General features: G+C 36.6%; 1 protein-coding gene across 2 annotated transcripts; it reads left to right on the forward strand.

The window, feature by feature from the left end:
* The first annotated feature begins 677 nt into the window (after positions 1-677).
* pik3c3 (phosphatidylinositol 3-kinase, catalytic subunit type 3) lies at positions 678-16631 on the forward strand. 2 transcript variants are annotated; one of them, XM_060874934.1, is made up of 26 exons: positions 678-1053; positions 2969-3157; positions 3371-3514; positions 3640-3769; positions 4178-4204; positions 5340-5426; positions 6146-6241; positions 6399-6470; positions 7093-7197; positions 7289-7381; positions 7495-7680; positions 7881-8020; positions 8293-8371; positions 8468-8535; positions 9592-9697; positions 10994-11110; positions 11234-11365; positions 11473-11601; positions 12784-12853; positions 12944-13008; positions 13923-14007; positions 14164-14238; positions 14354-14522; positions 15048-15138; positions 15239-15364; positions 15943-16631. In XM_060874934.1, the coding sequence occupies exons 1-26, from the start codon at positions 989-991 to the stop codon at positions 15955-15957; spliced, it is 2661 nt and encodes an 886-aa protein (XP_060730917.1). In that variant the 5' UTR covers positions 678-988; the 3' UTR covers positions 15958-16631. The 2 variants fall into 2 exon arrangements, with proteins under 2 accessions (XP_060730917.1, XP_060730918.1); XM_060874935.1 differs by lacking the exon at positions 4178-4204 and having other exon boundaries at positions 679-1053.
* Positions 16632-16636: the final 5 nt, after the last annotated feature.

The raw sequence follows: 16636 nt of genomic DNA on the forward strand, positions 1-16636 counted from the left end.
CCAGAAGATACATTAATAAATGATTAAAAAAAAATTAAATATAGTAATAATTATATTTACAGTTGCTGTTACACAGTCCAGAAGATACTTTAATAAATGTTTAAAAAAAATTAAATATAGTAATAATTATATTTACAGTTGCTGTTACACAGTCCAGAAGATACTTTAATAAATGTTTAAAAAAATATATATATAGTAATAATTATATTTAGAGTGTTACACAGTCCAGAAGATAAATTAATAAATGATGGTGAAAAAAATATTCACTCATGGACTAAAACAGTGGTATTTAATCCTCAAAATACCAATTAACACTAAATTAAGGAACAAATTTGTTGCTATGTGTTAAAGTAAAACAGAAAACCTTCAAAAATTTTAAGCTAAGATTCATTATAAAACAAAATAAACCATACTTTCACATCAAAAGCAAATTCACTCACACAACACATTCTAGTTTATCACTTATTAGATTGTTTATTAATTCAAATACAATTAAATAATATGAACATAAAGGACTGAGACAGGGTGAATTTGTTGCCTTGGAAACGATAGATAAATTTGTCCCACTCTACTTTCCGTCCGAAAGGATCAACCCGAAAGCGGCTCTAAATCTCTTTTAGACAAAAGAAATGGATTACGATCAGCCCGATTGTACGTTTTAACGCCACTCCGATGGAGAATCGGTATCGATTGCTTATGCCTGTTATATGGTTTTGTTGTGTTTTCTTCGGAAAACGCACTATGGGGTCTACAGATATTCACTCAGACTTTGAGACAACAGTGATTAGTCGGTGTTAAAGCTGTTGTCACGGTGATTTTATACGGTGTGTGACTTTAAATAAGTAAATAAACAGCAGTGTTTTTTGCAGAGCTGGAAGCCTGTCACTGTACAGGGACATCCTGTGACCAGGCCTCTGCTTACACACCTCTAAACTCCTTATTACATAGACCCTGCATTGTGCGATTTGAGTTGTACAACTGACTGGAGATGGACACGGACAAGTTTAACTATGTTTACAGTTGCGACCTGGATATAAATGTCCAGCTTAAAATGTGAGTACTTGCACTTAGTCATTGTTTTGATTGTCACGTGCTGAGTTTAGTCACAAGTGACATGGTCATTAAACAGAATTAAGTTCTGTGTCAGTAAGAAATAACGATCTGGACAACTGTTATTGCACAACTGGATGCTTTCTAATTAATAGAGTTTAGTTTTGTGAACCTTTTTACATAATTCCATTGGCTTATTTTGTTTAATATTGGTTGTGTTTTATGTATATAAATAAATATTAAAATAGTAATAATAATAACAATAATAATAATAATTTTATATATATATAAATTATATATATATAAAATATGATTTACACAAATCCCGGATCTTAGTATTTATGACTGCAGTGGTTGGATCAGGACAACACACGTGACTAAGTTGAACAAACTCTTTGTAACTCGGCTTCGGAGATCCGGAGCGACACTTCGGCCTTTTCCGTGCTGTGACGTCATTCCGTTCGAGCATCAGGGTCATAAATAATATGATCATTTATATTTCCAGCATTTAGCAGAAACCTTTATATCCAGAGCGACCTGCATTATCTCATGTTTATACAACTGAGCAGTTGAGGGTTAAAAAGGCCTTGTTCAGGGGCCCAACAGGGGCCGCTTGGTGGAGCTGGGATTTGAACTCACAACCTTCTGATTCAACACCTTAACCACTAGTCTACCACAGGCCTCGTGAATAGTGTCATGAATTCCGGTAAACGGGTTAATGAGAACCGTTTACGTCTTTTCATTACGTTAGTCGAATCTCCAGGCGCCTGTAAATAATCATGCAAAAGATATTAATCCCTCATGAAGGACTATTAAAGCCCAAGATGTCAGAAAATAAGAGCCGCCCTGTCAATGTCATCTGTAAATATTCTGGATGTGGGTATTGTAAGAAATAAAAATTTAATAAAATAAGACGATGAGGGTGAAGATTTTAACGAAGAACAAGAAGTTCATTCCAACGTAGCAGTGACAAAATACATGAAGTACTTTGGGTTCATCGGAGTCAGTAAGAAGAAAACAGGACAAATCATGCTTAAGCATTTTATACTGTTTTCCCTTTTTGTATTGAGCGTAAGAGCTGAGTGTCTCCCAAATGGCTGGGTCACACATAGTTATCTAGCCAGATGTCTTTAAATGTTAATCATGGTCATGTACACTTTGGCTTGGTGTTGTTACAGTTATCACCCAAATGGCCACTTTAAATGGTAATTGCGGTCACTTTGTTAGTGGTGATCCTTGATGTCCTGCTGCCGCTCCCATACTAACGATTTAATCAAGTTTATTTATTTAGAGTTCTAAACGTATTACCTTATGATACTTAAGCCTTTTTTGTAATGAGCTCTTTCCGATGTGTATCTTGGAGTTGAGTCTGGGTGCATACAATCTGTAATTTCTTAGAGTAGTCAAATAATAAAACAGATCTGCCATGTCCTTTTACACCCCATTTCACTCCAGCGACCTGAAGACTCATTGTGAAAAATCTAACTGTAGTGGTGTTTTTCTAAACTGAATCATGTTTAATATCTATAAGGCGACTGGACTTTGCGTCTCCGCTTCTAGTTTTTAAAAAAAAAAGTCAAATTCATCCATATATATATATATAAGAATTAATAATGCATATTACAACATATATGTAGTAATGTTCATTATTAATTCTTAAGAATTCTTAAGAATTAATTCTTAGTAATGTTCATTATTAATTCTTTCTTAACCTCAAACCTCATTAAGTATAATTACCAAAACACTATCCAACTCCTCTGAATACAAGATGAAAGTATTTTTTAATCAAACACATGGTGTTGACTTGAAGAGCACCCTGAAAAAAAAATTCAGTCATATTTTGAATACAATAAAAAAAAATTATGGTCTGGAAGAAAAGTGCAAACTACACTAAAAGCATTTTTTTTGCCCATTGCAGAGGTAGTTTGGAAGGCAAGCGTGAACAGAAAAGCTACAAGGCTCTGCTTGAAGACCCGATGCTGCGATTCTCTGGCCTTTACCAGGAGAACTGCTCTGACCTGTATGTAACCTGCCAGGTGTTTGCAGAGGGGAAGCCACTAGCGCTGCCTGTTCGTACGTCCTATAAAGCTTTCAGTACCCGCTGGAAGTGAGTACCTCTCTGTATTCTGAAAGAGGAATAAAGTTGAAATAATAACATTTCAACAATAACCTGAAACCATAACCACCTGCTGAAACCATGTTTATCTTTTAAAAAGAAAAGCAAGACAAAATGATAAACTAGCAGCCCATTACAATGCAATATTAATGAAATAATGTTGTTATTTTTAACACTCATTTCATGAGAACTGTTTGCTTGTAGTTGGAATGAGTGGTTGAGGTTGCCAGTGAAGTATCCTGACTTGCCACAAAATGCTCAGGTAGCTCTGACCGTGTGGGACGTTTATGGGCCAGGACGAGCCACTCCTGTAGGGGGCACCACAGTCACCCTATTTGGGAAATACGGGTGAGGGTCTTTTGATTGTCATTAAAAGGTCTGTGCAATAGATTTTACCATTGTGTGTGCCCATTTTTAAAATGTGTTTAGCCTGTTTCTGTCTCTATCTGTGTCTGACTTTTCTCTTTTTACAGAATGTTCCGGCAGGGCATGCATGATTTGAAGGTGTGGCCGGGGGTGGAGGGAGATGGTGGGGAGAACACATCAACACCGGGCAGGACCAGCAGCACTCTGGCTGAGGATCAGATGGGCAGGCTAGCTAAGGTGAGGAAAAGGGATGAATGAATAATAAATGACAGTGAGAGAGGGAGAATGTGTGTGTGTGTGTGTGTGTGTGTGTGTGTGTGTGTGTGTGTGTGTGTGCGCGCACGCACGTGTGTGTGCACACGTGTGTGTTTGTATGTGTATGTGTGTGTGTGTGTGGGTTTGTGTGTTGGTGTGTGTTTGTATGTTTGTGTATGCATATGTGTATGTATGTGTGTGTGTGCACGTGTGTGTGTATGGGTTTGTGTGTTGGTGTGTGTTTGTATGTGTGTGTGTGTGTATGTATGTGTGTGTGTGTGTATGTGTGTGTATGTGTGTGTGTGTATGTGTGTGTGTATATGTGTGTGTGTGTGAGCGCGAGAGAGAGAGACATGTAAAAGGACATACTATAACTGCTGTCTGTTCCAGGGTCCTGACCTGGAGTTACTTAGTGATGTGAGTATAAAAGAGCAGGAATGCTGATTGTCCACGAATGTTTGTCTGTAAATATATGCGTGTATAAGAATGTGAAAATATATATGCCTGTAAAGAATGTGAAAAGTGCTAAATGCTAAAGCTTTTAAATTATATTGCAGTGTTTTAATCTCATTGATTTAAAAAAGTTAGTGTTTAACAGCCGTGCCAAGGCGTTTAGGATAAAAGTCTAAAGTCTCTGTAAAGAAAAATAACTATAATAATAAGAAGATCATGGAGCAGAGCATGTTGGTTCTGTTGAGCCAGAATAGTAAGATAGAAGTGTTGCACAAGAGGATATTGCATGACAGGTAGCTAATCTTGAAGCAAAAACAAACCATAGCCTGAGAGGAATGTTAAAAAATAAAAATAAAAAATAAATAAATAAATAAATAAACAGGCTTAAATGAAGTCCTATTGAAAAGTGTGACTGAACCTTGCAACTGTTTTTTACTGTAAAATTAAATTTAGCTTATTTTTCAACCATATATTTAAAACCTTGTTCAGTTTACATATTACTTTAATGACAATCATACAAATAATTAGTTTTTGTAGTTGCTATGGCAACAAAAAGGAAGCGCTGCCTTTTTGTAGCTGAAAAGCACAAGACGGTTCTGAATTAGACCCAACTCCATGCCCAGTGTGTGATCGGTGGAAAAGGCTACATGTGCATATTTTATATCAAAATATTGCCGGATTTTGAACCAAAGTTTCAAATATACAGTATATTTCTATTAATTTTTTTGTGTGGTCACGTAAGCAATGATGTGAGTAGCCTATTGTTACTATAAAATGGAGCATAACATGATGGCTGCATGCTTTGTTCCTTTGAGTCTTGAGCACTTTAATAAATGTCAAGATTACTAACTGCAAAAAGCTGAATGACAGGAGGATTTCTAATGTGTGTACTGATCGCTCACTGTGTGATGTGTGGACATTTACACAACGCTACCTTTGGCTGACACACTGGTGTTTGGCTGTGTTAATACACAACACCACATGGGTCTTCTCCTTATCTCTATTTATCTCTTTTTATCATTTAGATTCACATTTCTTTGCTCTCTCCTTCTCTCCATTGCCCTGTCCCTTCCCTCCCTCCCTCTCTGCCTCTCTCTAGTTGACAAAGGCTCATCGTCAGGGGCACATGGTGAAGGTGGATTGGTTGGATCGCTTGACCTTCAGAGAGATTGAGATGATCAATGAGGTGAGATGTGTCAGATAAACAGAAATGTTTGGCATAGCTGAGTGATTTTTCTGCTCAGACATGTCAACATGTTTTTAGCAGAACTGTAATAAAGGGAATTACTAAATGTTTTGTCCACTTGTCTAAATTTGAGAAGAAAATACAACAGTCTTCACTTTACCCCAAATCAATTCGGTTAGTCTGAGAGTTTGTTTCTTTAGCTTTGTGCTGGAACCAAATATATATTTGATAGAAATTTTATAAGTTTGCCTTGTCTGATGATCAATTTCATATATGGAAAATAAAAGTGATAAGTTGTTTTCCATTGATTAGATTTAATTAAAACGATTGAATAGATTATTTTATAGATATAGAGCTTATGGGATTATTCTCCCTTCTAACTTTTGGGGGGAACTAGATTTATAATGCTATAAGTTGTGCTTGACATACAAGAAAAAAGAAACATTCAAGTTCGGGAACATCTGTAGTTTTTAGAACTAAATATAGTTCAGGATTTACCCATTTTCTGATGCTGATGCTGGTTTTTATTAACCCAAATTCAGCCTTAATCATTACACATTTATTTGTATTCAGTGAGTGGGTGAGAGAGTGGTTTGGTGAGTGAGTGGGTGTGGGTGAGAGTGAGATTTTTGGTGGAATTGTTTTCCTGATTCATTAAAACCCTAGTGCTGTGTACTTTGGTTGGTGATCATTGGTATAATAATCATTCATCTCTACAGAGTGAGAAACGTAGTTCCAACTTCATGTACCTTATGGTGGAATTCCCTAGAGTCAAGAGTGGAGACAGAGAATACAGCATAGTTTACTATGAAAAGGTATGTAAGCTTAGGCTTAAAGCCTCTCTGCATCTTTGATAGATTTGTGTATTGTCAGCATATTCACTAAAATCATTTGCATGATTCATGTCCATTTCATATTGAACAACTCTATAGTGACCTGGTTATTTACATCTTATTTTCCTGGTTTGTGCAGGATGGAGATGAAGCTTCCACATTACTGACTAGTTCAGACATAGTTAAAGTCCCTGATCCTCAAATGTGTTTGGTAAGTGATGAATTTTGTAGACTGGTATACAAAAAACACCTAAAATTGACTGTAATGTAACAGTTTTCTATAAATCGTGTTATCTCTGGTGAAACATTTGTAAATATATTAAACAGTGTAAATTGCGTGTTTTAAATTTTAGGTTTGTTATTCAGTATTTTATTAAAATACTGTCTCAAACAGCACAGGTTTATTTTATATAACTATTGGATGTTTATTAGAGATTTTTCTTCCTTAAGAATCTGTTTCACCAGTTAGATTGTAATATTATTGAATAAAATGTTATGGACCTCTGGCTATGTCTCATGGTCTTAAAATGGACAACAATGGATGTATCATATAAATTATATTATAGAAATGTTTTTTTTAATGGTTTCCCCCCTTTAAAAAGTGTGAAAAATGTACCATATTTCAATACACAGCTTCTGTAATCACTAATTGATATAACTGTTTATTTTGGAGTTGTTATTATAATGTTAATGTTAATATATCATAATGTTAATACCTAAATTAAATACTAATTCAGATTTTCTTACCACTCACATAGAACGACCTTGCTTTCGTGGTGGTGTACTTAAACTAGAACTTATCTGATTAATCTCGACGTTGTACTGTGTTTTAGGAGAATCTGGTGGAGAGCAAACATCACAAACTTGCTCGGAGTCTGCGGAGTGGACCATCTGACCATGATCTGAAGCCCAATGCTGCCACAAGAGACCAGCTTAATGTGAGTTAGGCAGAGAGTTGGAATAAATGTATATGGGGCTGTGGCTAATAAGAGGTGCAGAGATTTTACTGCAGTGTGTTTGTGCCTGCAGATCATTGTCAGTTATCCTCCCACTAAGCAGCTAACCTCTGAGGAGCAGGACCTGGTGTGGAAGTTCAGATATTACCTCACCACTCAGGAAAAGGTGTGTTTGTTAGTGCCTGATTAATGTCACTGTGAATCTGGGAATGACTTTAAAACAGTATTCATTAATGTTTGGTAATATTTCGTCTGTACTTGTTTATATGTGGTTCATAGGCCCTGACTAAGTTCCTAAAGTGTGTGAACTGGGCGTTGCCACAGGAGGCAAAGCAGGCACTGGAGTTATTGGGAAAGTGGAGACCCATGGATGTAGAGGATTCACTGGAACTGCTCTCATCTCAATTCACCAACCCTACAGTCAGACGCTACGCGGTGGCTCGTCTACAGCAGGCTGACGACGAGGTGAAATTCTGTGCATAGGAAGCAATTCTCAGTATATTCATAAGCTTCAGTTAATTTAGGAGTATATGGCTAAGATATAGTAGAGGATTTCAGTCTTATGTCCTGGAATCAAAGTAAAAAAAAATTGGTGGTCATTGGATAGGATCGATGGCTTATTTTTGCTTCACTCTCAATAGATATTTCATTTTCTCTGCATGTAGGATTTGTTGATGTACTTGCTACAGCTGGTTCAGGCTCTGAAGTATGAAAACTTCAATGATATCCAGAATGGTCTGGATCCTGGCAGTAAGCGGGACAGCCAGGGCCTGTCCGAGAGTACAACGCTGGGTGATTTGGACAGGTAAGTCACTAAAAACTGCATGAAGGAAAATGCAGTAAGCTCACCTGTAAATTGAGACAACGGTAGACAAATACCAGTTTCCAGTTTCCAGTGTACAGCAGGGGCATGTACCTACATTTTGTGTAAATGACTCTCTCTCTCTCTCTCTCTTAAATCAAATCTAATCTATAAAAAGTTTAATGATATGTTTTAGCAATGTGGGAGAGTATTTAAGATGAAGACAAAAGTGAATTCAAGTTGAAGTTGTATTAAACTCAGTGATGTTTAATCAGCTCCCAGATCACCTCAGCTATTATAGCAACCACTGGCACTCAGAAAGGCAAAGACGGAGCAGATGAAGAAAATCTGGAGGTAAAAGAGACAAGTTCAGAAGGATGTTGATGATGGTTATGGTGGCAGTGGTTTGTAACTATGTGCACATGTATTGTGTGTGTTTGTGTTCTGCAGCAAGACCTGTGTACTTTCCTCATATCGCGGGCTTGCAAGAACTCGACATTAGCCAACTACTTGTACTGGTGAGTATCTGCTCATTTAAAACAAGTAAGTGTAGTGTATCTTTGTGCAAAAAGTCAGTAGATTTTTATTATTTGAATTTGAGCTAAACTTTGTATCTCACCAGTCACCATTCAGCTACCATTTTGCCACAATACATGTAGTTATATGTAATATGTTTAATGAATAAAATAAATAATATTGGCTGTTATACGAATATTATAGACTTGTCTTGTAAAAGAAGAACACAAAGCATTTTATTCTTCTTGTTCCACAGCAATGTATTATTTATTTAAAAATGACACATTTTTACTTTTTATGCACTATTTATACATTCATAGTAAAAAATAATTTAATTGTCACTTATTAATTTTTATTGCAGCAATAAAACCTCATTCCCTCACCAGCCTCTATTTTCTGTTCTTTGTCATGTTACCCTTAAAGTGCAAAGTCCTCCAAATTCAATATGATCATTTAAATCCAGATTGAATTATTATTAGGGATGTGGTAACCTAGTGGTTAAGGCGTTGGACTACTGATCATAAGGTCATAAGTTTAAGTCCCAGGTCCAGCATATCTACCACTGCTGGGCCCCTGAGCAAGGCCCTTAAACCCTCAATTGCTCAGTTGTATAAAATGAAATAAATATGTAAGTTACTCTGGATAAGGGTGTCTGCTAAATGCTATAAGTTTACCCAAAACATCCAATAAGCATCTCCTTAACAAATGTTTATATTATACATTATATATTACGTTTTCAATTATACAATAGCATTACATTTATGTGGAGAATTGATCCTGTTTGTGTTGTTTAAAAAGAAGCATGGTCGATAAATGAATAAACCAGCTAAAACTACTGTCAGAACTGCTGCTGTAAAAAAAAATAAATCACCACAACCTCACTTGTCAGATTTGTAATTTCAACAGATATGTGGTATAAATTGCCAAAACAAACCATATAGAAACCAGCAGCATGTTTAGTGGAGTTCACCAGTGTCAGATTTTTCCCCACATTTGGCCAGTTGTTGGATGTTAATGTTGTTATTGGAATCTGAAATTATCTTTTTTTTTTCCTGCAGGTATGTAATAGTGGAGTGTGAGGACCAGGACACACAGCAGAGAGACCCAAAGACTTACGACATGTATCTGAATGTAATGAGGAGATTCAGCCAAGCTCTGCTCAAGGTCAACACCTTCACACACAAAAAACTTAAATACATACCTTTTTTATGTCTTCCTGCTGTCAACACTCTGCCTGCTTCCAGTCAGTTAATAGATAATTAAGAAACCATGCAGAATATTTTTTGTCAAAGATATATCACATTATACCCAGTGCATAATTTGTAATGCATGAGGTTTGGAACACCAAAGTAAGAGCTTAAAGGAAAATGTACCAAAACTCCAAGTGTCTCGCATAACACTATTGATACGATGGATGCTGTGGGGGACTGTAGGACTCAGCTGATTGTTTTTTCCTCTTCGCATGTGGAACAAGTTCTTTCTGGTGTGCATATATTTCTGTTTTGCAATGTATGTAAATGACCATTTTAATCCACCCCATAATCCCCTATTCGCTCTCTCAGAATTTGCACTACATTTGGGTTTGAGGGCATTTATTAGATTTAATCCAATTCATTCATTCATCTTCTACCGCTTATCCAAACTACCTCGGGTCACGGGGAGCCTGTGCCTATCTCAGGCGTCATCGGGCATCAAGGCAGGATACACCCTGGACGGAGTGCCAACCCATTGCAGGGCACACACACTCTCATTCACTCACACACTACGGACAATTTTCCAGAGATGCCAATCAACCTACCATGCATGTCTTTGGACCGGGGGAGGAAACTGGAGTACCCGGAGGAAACCCCCGAGGCACGGGGAGAACATGCAAACTCCACACACACAAGGTGGAGACGGGAATCGAACCCCCAACCCTGGCGGTGTGAGGCGAACGTGCTAACCACTAAGCCACCGTGCCATTTAATCCAATTATTTTCTTATCAAGCTAGTCATAGAATATTTGTAAACCAGTTCAATAATTGTCAGTTACGGACATGCAAATTTGTTCCAAAACTAATATACTCTAGGCACCTCTGAACAATTAGTACTTCATGGAAATTTTTTGGGAAGGCAGGAGACAATTAAAAGTAAAATAATTTTTATGAATAGAATGGAATATGAAATTTTTTGTTTTTTTTTTATTTTTGTTTATTAGTATTAAGAGTAGTACTAATTTTGCCACCTGTTTATCTTCATTCTTTTATTAAGATTTTAACAATATAAATGAGACCCCTGTAAAAAACAAACAAACACGGTGATGTGCGAGAGATGTTAATGTGTATCTCATGGTGTAGCACAAGCACCAAGATTTCCTGCAGACAAAGTTACAGAATCAATGTTTGATTCTCTCTCTCTCTCTCTCTCTCTCTCTCTCTCTCCCCCTCTCTCCCTCTCTCTGTCTGTCTTTTTCTTCTTCAGGGTGATAAGAACGTGCGAGTGATGCGCTCCCTGCTGGCAGCACAGCAGACATTTGTAGATAGACTTGTACAGCTCATGAAGGCAGTTCAGAGAGAGAGTGGTAATCGCAAGAAAAAGGTACACCCTTGCACACACCTTGGAGTGATGGGAAAATATAAATCTAGATTTTGTGTGTAATACTTTTTGCCTGAGTTTGCCTGAATACGGCCTGCAGTGTTATGTTTGTTGTGTTTGAGATAGACGGAGAGGCTACAGGCTCTGTTGGCTGATAATGAGAAGGTGAGCCTGTGTGAGATCGATCCTATTCCCCTCCCTCTGGAGCCCCAGGTGTACATCAGAGGCATCGTGCCAGACACTGCCACGCTTTTCAAGGTAGACTGCTATCACAATCATTCATCCAGCTATTCCTCTTCTGTGTGATTATGGAAAAAATACACAGAAAGTAGGTGATGTTTATGTGCACCTCTTCCTGTATTCAGAGTGCTCTGATGCCAGCGAAGCTGATCTTTAAGACTAAAGATAATGAACTTTATCCTGTGATCTTTAAACATGGTGATGACCTGCGACAAGATCAACTCATCCTACAGATCATCTCACTGATGGACAAGGTCTGATATGTCTGACACACCCATGTATTTTGCATCAGGTTGCACAGATGCACTTTAAGTGGCTAGGACAACTTACTTTAAGTCCTTAGCTCTGTTTTGTTCTTTGTACAACATGGTCCTGGAGAAATGTTGTTTCATTTCAGCTAAATATGGTTGAAATGTCTATCAAAGCCCCTTTACTTGACAGATGCGCACAAATATCAATATATCGTATGCAATATGCTGCTTTATTATTTACTGCTTTTTTTTAACTTGGCAGTAATGAAGGTTATCTAAGAAAGGCATTTAGAAAGAAAGGTGTTAGTTTCAGGAGTACAACAAATATTCTTAAAACTCTCAAAAAAAACAGCTACACTAAACAAATGACAGATATAAAATCCATAAATACGAGGTGTTTCATAACAAACTAATACTAGGAAATGTATATACAGTCTTGTAAGCCTAAATCTGTAGTACAGTTGATATTATATAAGCATAAAGCAAGCCAACATTAGGCAAAATGATCAAAACATATCAATCACAGAGACAGCAACAACTATCGGGTACATTATTAAAAACAATAAACACCGGTGATCATTGAAAGAGAAACATTGTGCAAAATTGTCACACACACACACACACACACACACACACACACACATATATATATAGATATATATATATATATAAAATCATGCAAAATCTAACAATAAATATGTACAATCTAATCTCTCTGGCATATCATTAGGAATGGTTTATTAAGATTCTTTCCTCATCCCATATATTATTAGATGTAGCCATGTACCTTTTGCATGTGGATAATGATTGTGCACATTGTCATTATAATTTTTTTTTTCTTTTTACTGTAATCCCCAAATGCATGTTGTTATTGCTCTGATGAACTACTTTCAGGAGCCCTATAGGTCACTAGAGACCAGTACATGTTGAGACAAGCTCACCCTGCTATATATACATAGCATTACAGTTTATTCAGTAGTCTCATATAACATTCTGCTTTATATGTTTGGCATATGTAATGTAATCAATGATAAAAAAGGCTAACTGAATAATTTGCCTTGGAAAATATAATCAAACATGCTAATAACAGATATAATTGAATACCCGTATCTCCCCCACAAATATGCATCCTCATTCTGTAGACATTGTTTACAGTATGTATCTCGCCTCTTCTTTTCTCCACAGCTGCTAAGGAAAGAAAATTTGGACCTAAAGCTGATGCCATATAAAGTGCTGGCCACCAGCACCAAACATGGTCAGTGCTAACACACATGTAGCTACAGAGGCACTAAAGAGTCCAGCATGTGCTCACGCGTTCTTACACCCGCTGTGTTTGTGTTCTCAGGTTTTATGCAGTTTGTACAATCAGTTCCTGTGGCAGAAGTTCTGGCGACTGAAGGCAATATTCAGGTTGGACGGTCAGATACACTATGACTCATTCAGTGCAGTTTGTTTTTGAACAGTGGCAGTTTTAGTTTTTTTTGGCTCTACAGCACATTGGATTTGAAGTGAAACAAGAAGCATAAGGTTTCACTTAGTGAACACAAAATTGATGCTAGAATTCCCCCAAAACCACCAGGAACTAAAAAAGAGTGCATTGCTAATGAGAAAATTATGATGATTGTTAATTTGTCCATTTATTTATATTGTAATTCCGATGTTCTCTATAGTTTACATAGTATACGTGTAAATGTTCCTGCAGTAAAGGTGTCACTGTGAACTGTGTTGAGACCCACATGTCATCAATGAACCAAATAGATTCTTCTCGATTATGTAACATAATCTGATTATAGCCAGAGAAATACGCTTATAGTTTTAAGATGTGTACATAGGACATTCCTATTAAATGACAGAAAAGTCACTGATTGTAACTTCTAAGGATTGTGGATCTTTATAAAAACACTAATATAAGCAAAGTTTAAACTACAAATTTACACTGTATTTTAATGACAAAAGAAGCTGAAAATCTTTAATTTCTTATAAAACTAACTGCATAGAGCGTGAGGGTGACTATGTTGTAAATATAATGCAGTTTTATCTTATTGGTTAATCTACTAAAATGACTGTGACCTTCACCTTCTTTGAATCAATACCAAAATTCATCTGCTGATTACAGTCATAATATGACCTATATAAATCTGATAAACCTTTCAACCACTTTTTGGAGAGAGGATTGATAACACCATGCATGTTGTAATATGGGGAAAAAACTATTTAAGCGATGCCTTTCATGAATAGAGGTTCAGTAGAAGTTTGTGAAATATATAAATGTTGAAGATTTAAGCAGAAAGATTTATCAGCTGACCTGTTACCTGTTCCTGCAGAGTTTCTTTAGGAAACATGCTCCTAGTGAAAAGGGACCGTATGGCATCAGCCCTGAGGTGATGGACACCTATGTGAAGAGCTGTGGTGAGATATGAAGCTGTTTGACTTGCCTAAAGGAAGCTTCTTTTCATTTCTGAAAAAGAAAGTGGCTTAAACAATGAATGCGAGCTTATAATAATTCTGTTCGGCTGTAGAGTGGCCTATGAATTTAATTTTTTGTGCATTTTGTGTGTATTGCAGCTGGCTACTGCGTCATAACCTATATTCTTGGAGTTGGGGACAGACACCTAGACAACCTGCTTCTCACTAAGACTGGTACACTTCTGCATTTTAATTCCTTTTTTTCTCATCATTATTATTATTATTAAATTGTGTATAATGGAGCACATACACACTGTGGTCCTGGTTGAACCTTTCTTTTCTGCTGTAGGAAAGTTGTTCCATATTGATTTTGGCTACATTCTGGGACGGGACCCAAAACCACTGCCTCCTCCGATGAAGCTGAGTAAAGAGATGGTAGAGGGCATGGGGGGCATGCAGAGTGAACAGTACCAGGAGCTTAGAAAACATTGTTACACGGCCTTCCTGCACCTGCGAAGGTAACACACACATGCACAATAATAGATACCCCACATGTTCTACAGATGTTCGGTGTGCTTTAAAAATGCCAACATCTACAGTTTACCCATAGCGATTACTTAAATAGTATAATATTTTAGCAATGGTAAGTGATATTATATATAATGGTATATATGTATTGAGAGTGATGAAATATCAAAGTGGGATACCGAGGCCCAAGATGAGACAGTCTGTCCTGATCTTTGTTAAGGAAAAGCAAGCAAAATTTTTAATGTAACTTAAAGCATGTCTGGAAGAAGAGTCCATTATGTCCAATACAGATGGTAAGGTTTTTGTGGTAAAAGTCTCTTTTTATAGATAGAATTTAATTATTAGGAATATTAGCAATATTGGCATCATGTTGCCTCGTGTCAAAAATGAACAGTATCCGCACAAAAGACCGAACCACCTCGAACACCTAAAACATCAGTAACGGTGCCGTTAAATGAATTTAAAAGTGTCTTAATGCAAAGTTTTAAAGCTTACATGGTGTTTGTCGTTATCAGATATTCGAACCTCATTTTAAACCTGTTCTCCCTCATGGTGGATGCCAATATTCCTGACATCGCACTCGAGCCTGATAAGACAGTTAAAAAGGTGTGTTCACTTGTACATGGTCAAGTCAATCACTCTTTATTTAAACGTGTTGAAGAAAGACTAGAATGTTGACTTTTCTTCCTGTCTGGTGTCCTTTCAGGTGCAGGATAAGTTCAGATTGGACCTGTCAGATGAGGAGGCTGTGCACTACATGCAGACTCTGATAGATGAGAGTGTGGGAGCTCTGTTTGCTGCTGTGGTGGAACAAATACACAAATTTGCACAGGTATAGACATGGGTGTAACACACAATACTCTACAGCAGGGGTTCTTAGAGTTTTTGCACATAGTCATGACATTAAAAGTATTATAAATAATAATTGCACAGAACCTCAGTATATGTATGTATGTGTGTGTGTGTGTATGTGTATATATATATATAAAAGAACATACCTCTGAACATATTAAGACTAATTAAACATTAGACTCACACAATTAAATAATAATTTATTACTCTGGATACAGAGATTTTTAATGCTCAAATCTTCCACTTCCAAAGCATTTATTTAAATTAAAGGCGGCATTAAATTGAGTGCTTTTTGAGTTATTGAATATAAATATATTAATAAAATAAATATTATACTAAAATATATTTGGGACATTTTTTTGATTTCAAACACTGTAACTAAATTTAAAAAAAACCAAACTAAATCATAGACAACACTTTGAGAATCATACGTCTAAAGAACTGATATTTGTACAGTACCTTGTTGTCTATCACCTGAAGTTAAAGTATTTCACAGAATATTATGTCTCTTTACCTCCTGAAATTATTAAAGCTTTGGTTTGTTTTTCCCCCTGACAGTACTGGCGAAGGTGAGGGGACACCATGGAGCCTGAAACTCGCAGCTCTACAGATCTTGCCACAGTAAATAAAGTAAGATGGAACAAATGAAAGTGAAGGATATGAGACACAGAAGGGTGCCAAAAGCATGTGTGGCGTCATGTAGAGCGTTGTATGCATCTAAAAGGAAATAAAACACCATTGGTTGTAAGGTAAAGGAAAAGATCAGTGGCAGGATGCTGAGAAGCTCAGTTAGTATTATCCTGTCATATGTCCTCTTATACCACAGCAATTTGCCAATGAGGTTTATTAAACATTTGTAGTAAATCTGTGAAACAGGTTTGTTCCTGTTGTCACTTATATGTAGGGGAGTCATTCTCTCGTCAGCCTCACACACACACACTCTCTCTCTCTACAAGAGAAACAATAATGTACCAGAACAAGTACATTGATATAAATCTGTGATATCAATTACAGACAGAACTATTATTAGAAATGCTGTTATCAAAAATGTAACAAAACTGTGGTATAACTGCAGCTGGTTCATTTAATGCAAATGTAAGAATACTAAGTTTATTAAGTTATATACGATTGTTCTGTACAGTGAACTAAAACAATTTAATAGAAAATGTAATGAGTGCAATGTTGATGGAGCTGTTACTGTACTTTAAAAATTGCTTTATTGTAATAAAGATACAGACTTCATATAAGCCGC

The sequence above is a fragment of the Tachysurus vachellii genome, chromosome 7 (genome assembly GCF_030014155.1).
Source record: "Tachysurus vachellii isolate PV-2020 chromosome 7, HZAU_Pvac_v1, whole genome shotgun sequence".
In the NCBI taxonomy this organism is placed as follows: Eukaryota; Metazoa; Chordata; class Actinopteri; order Siluriformes; family Bagridae; genus Tachysurus; species Tachysurus vachellii.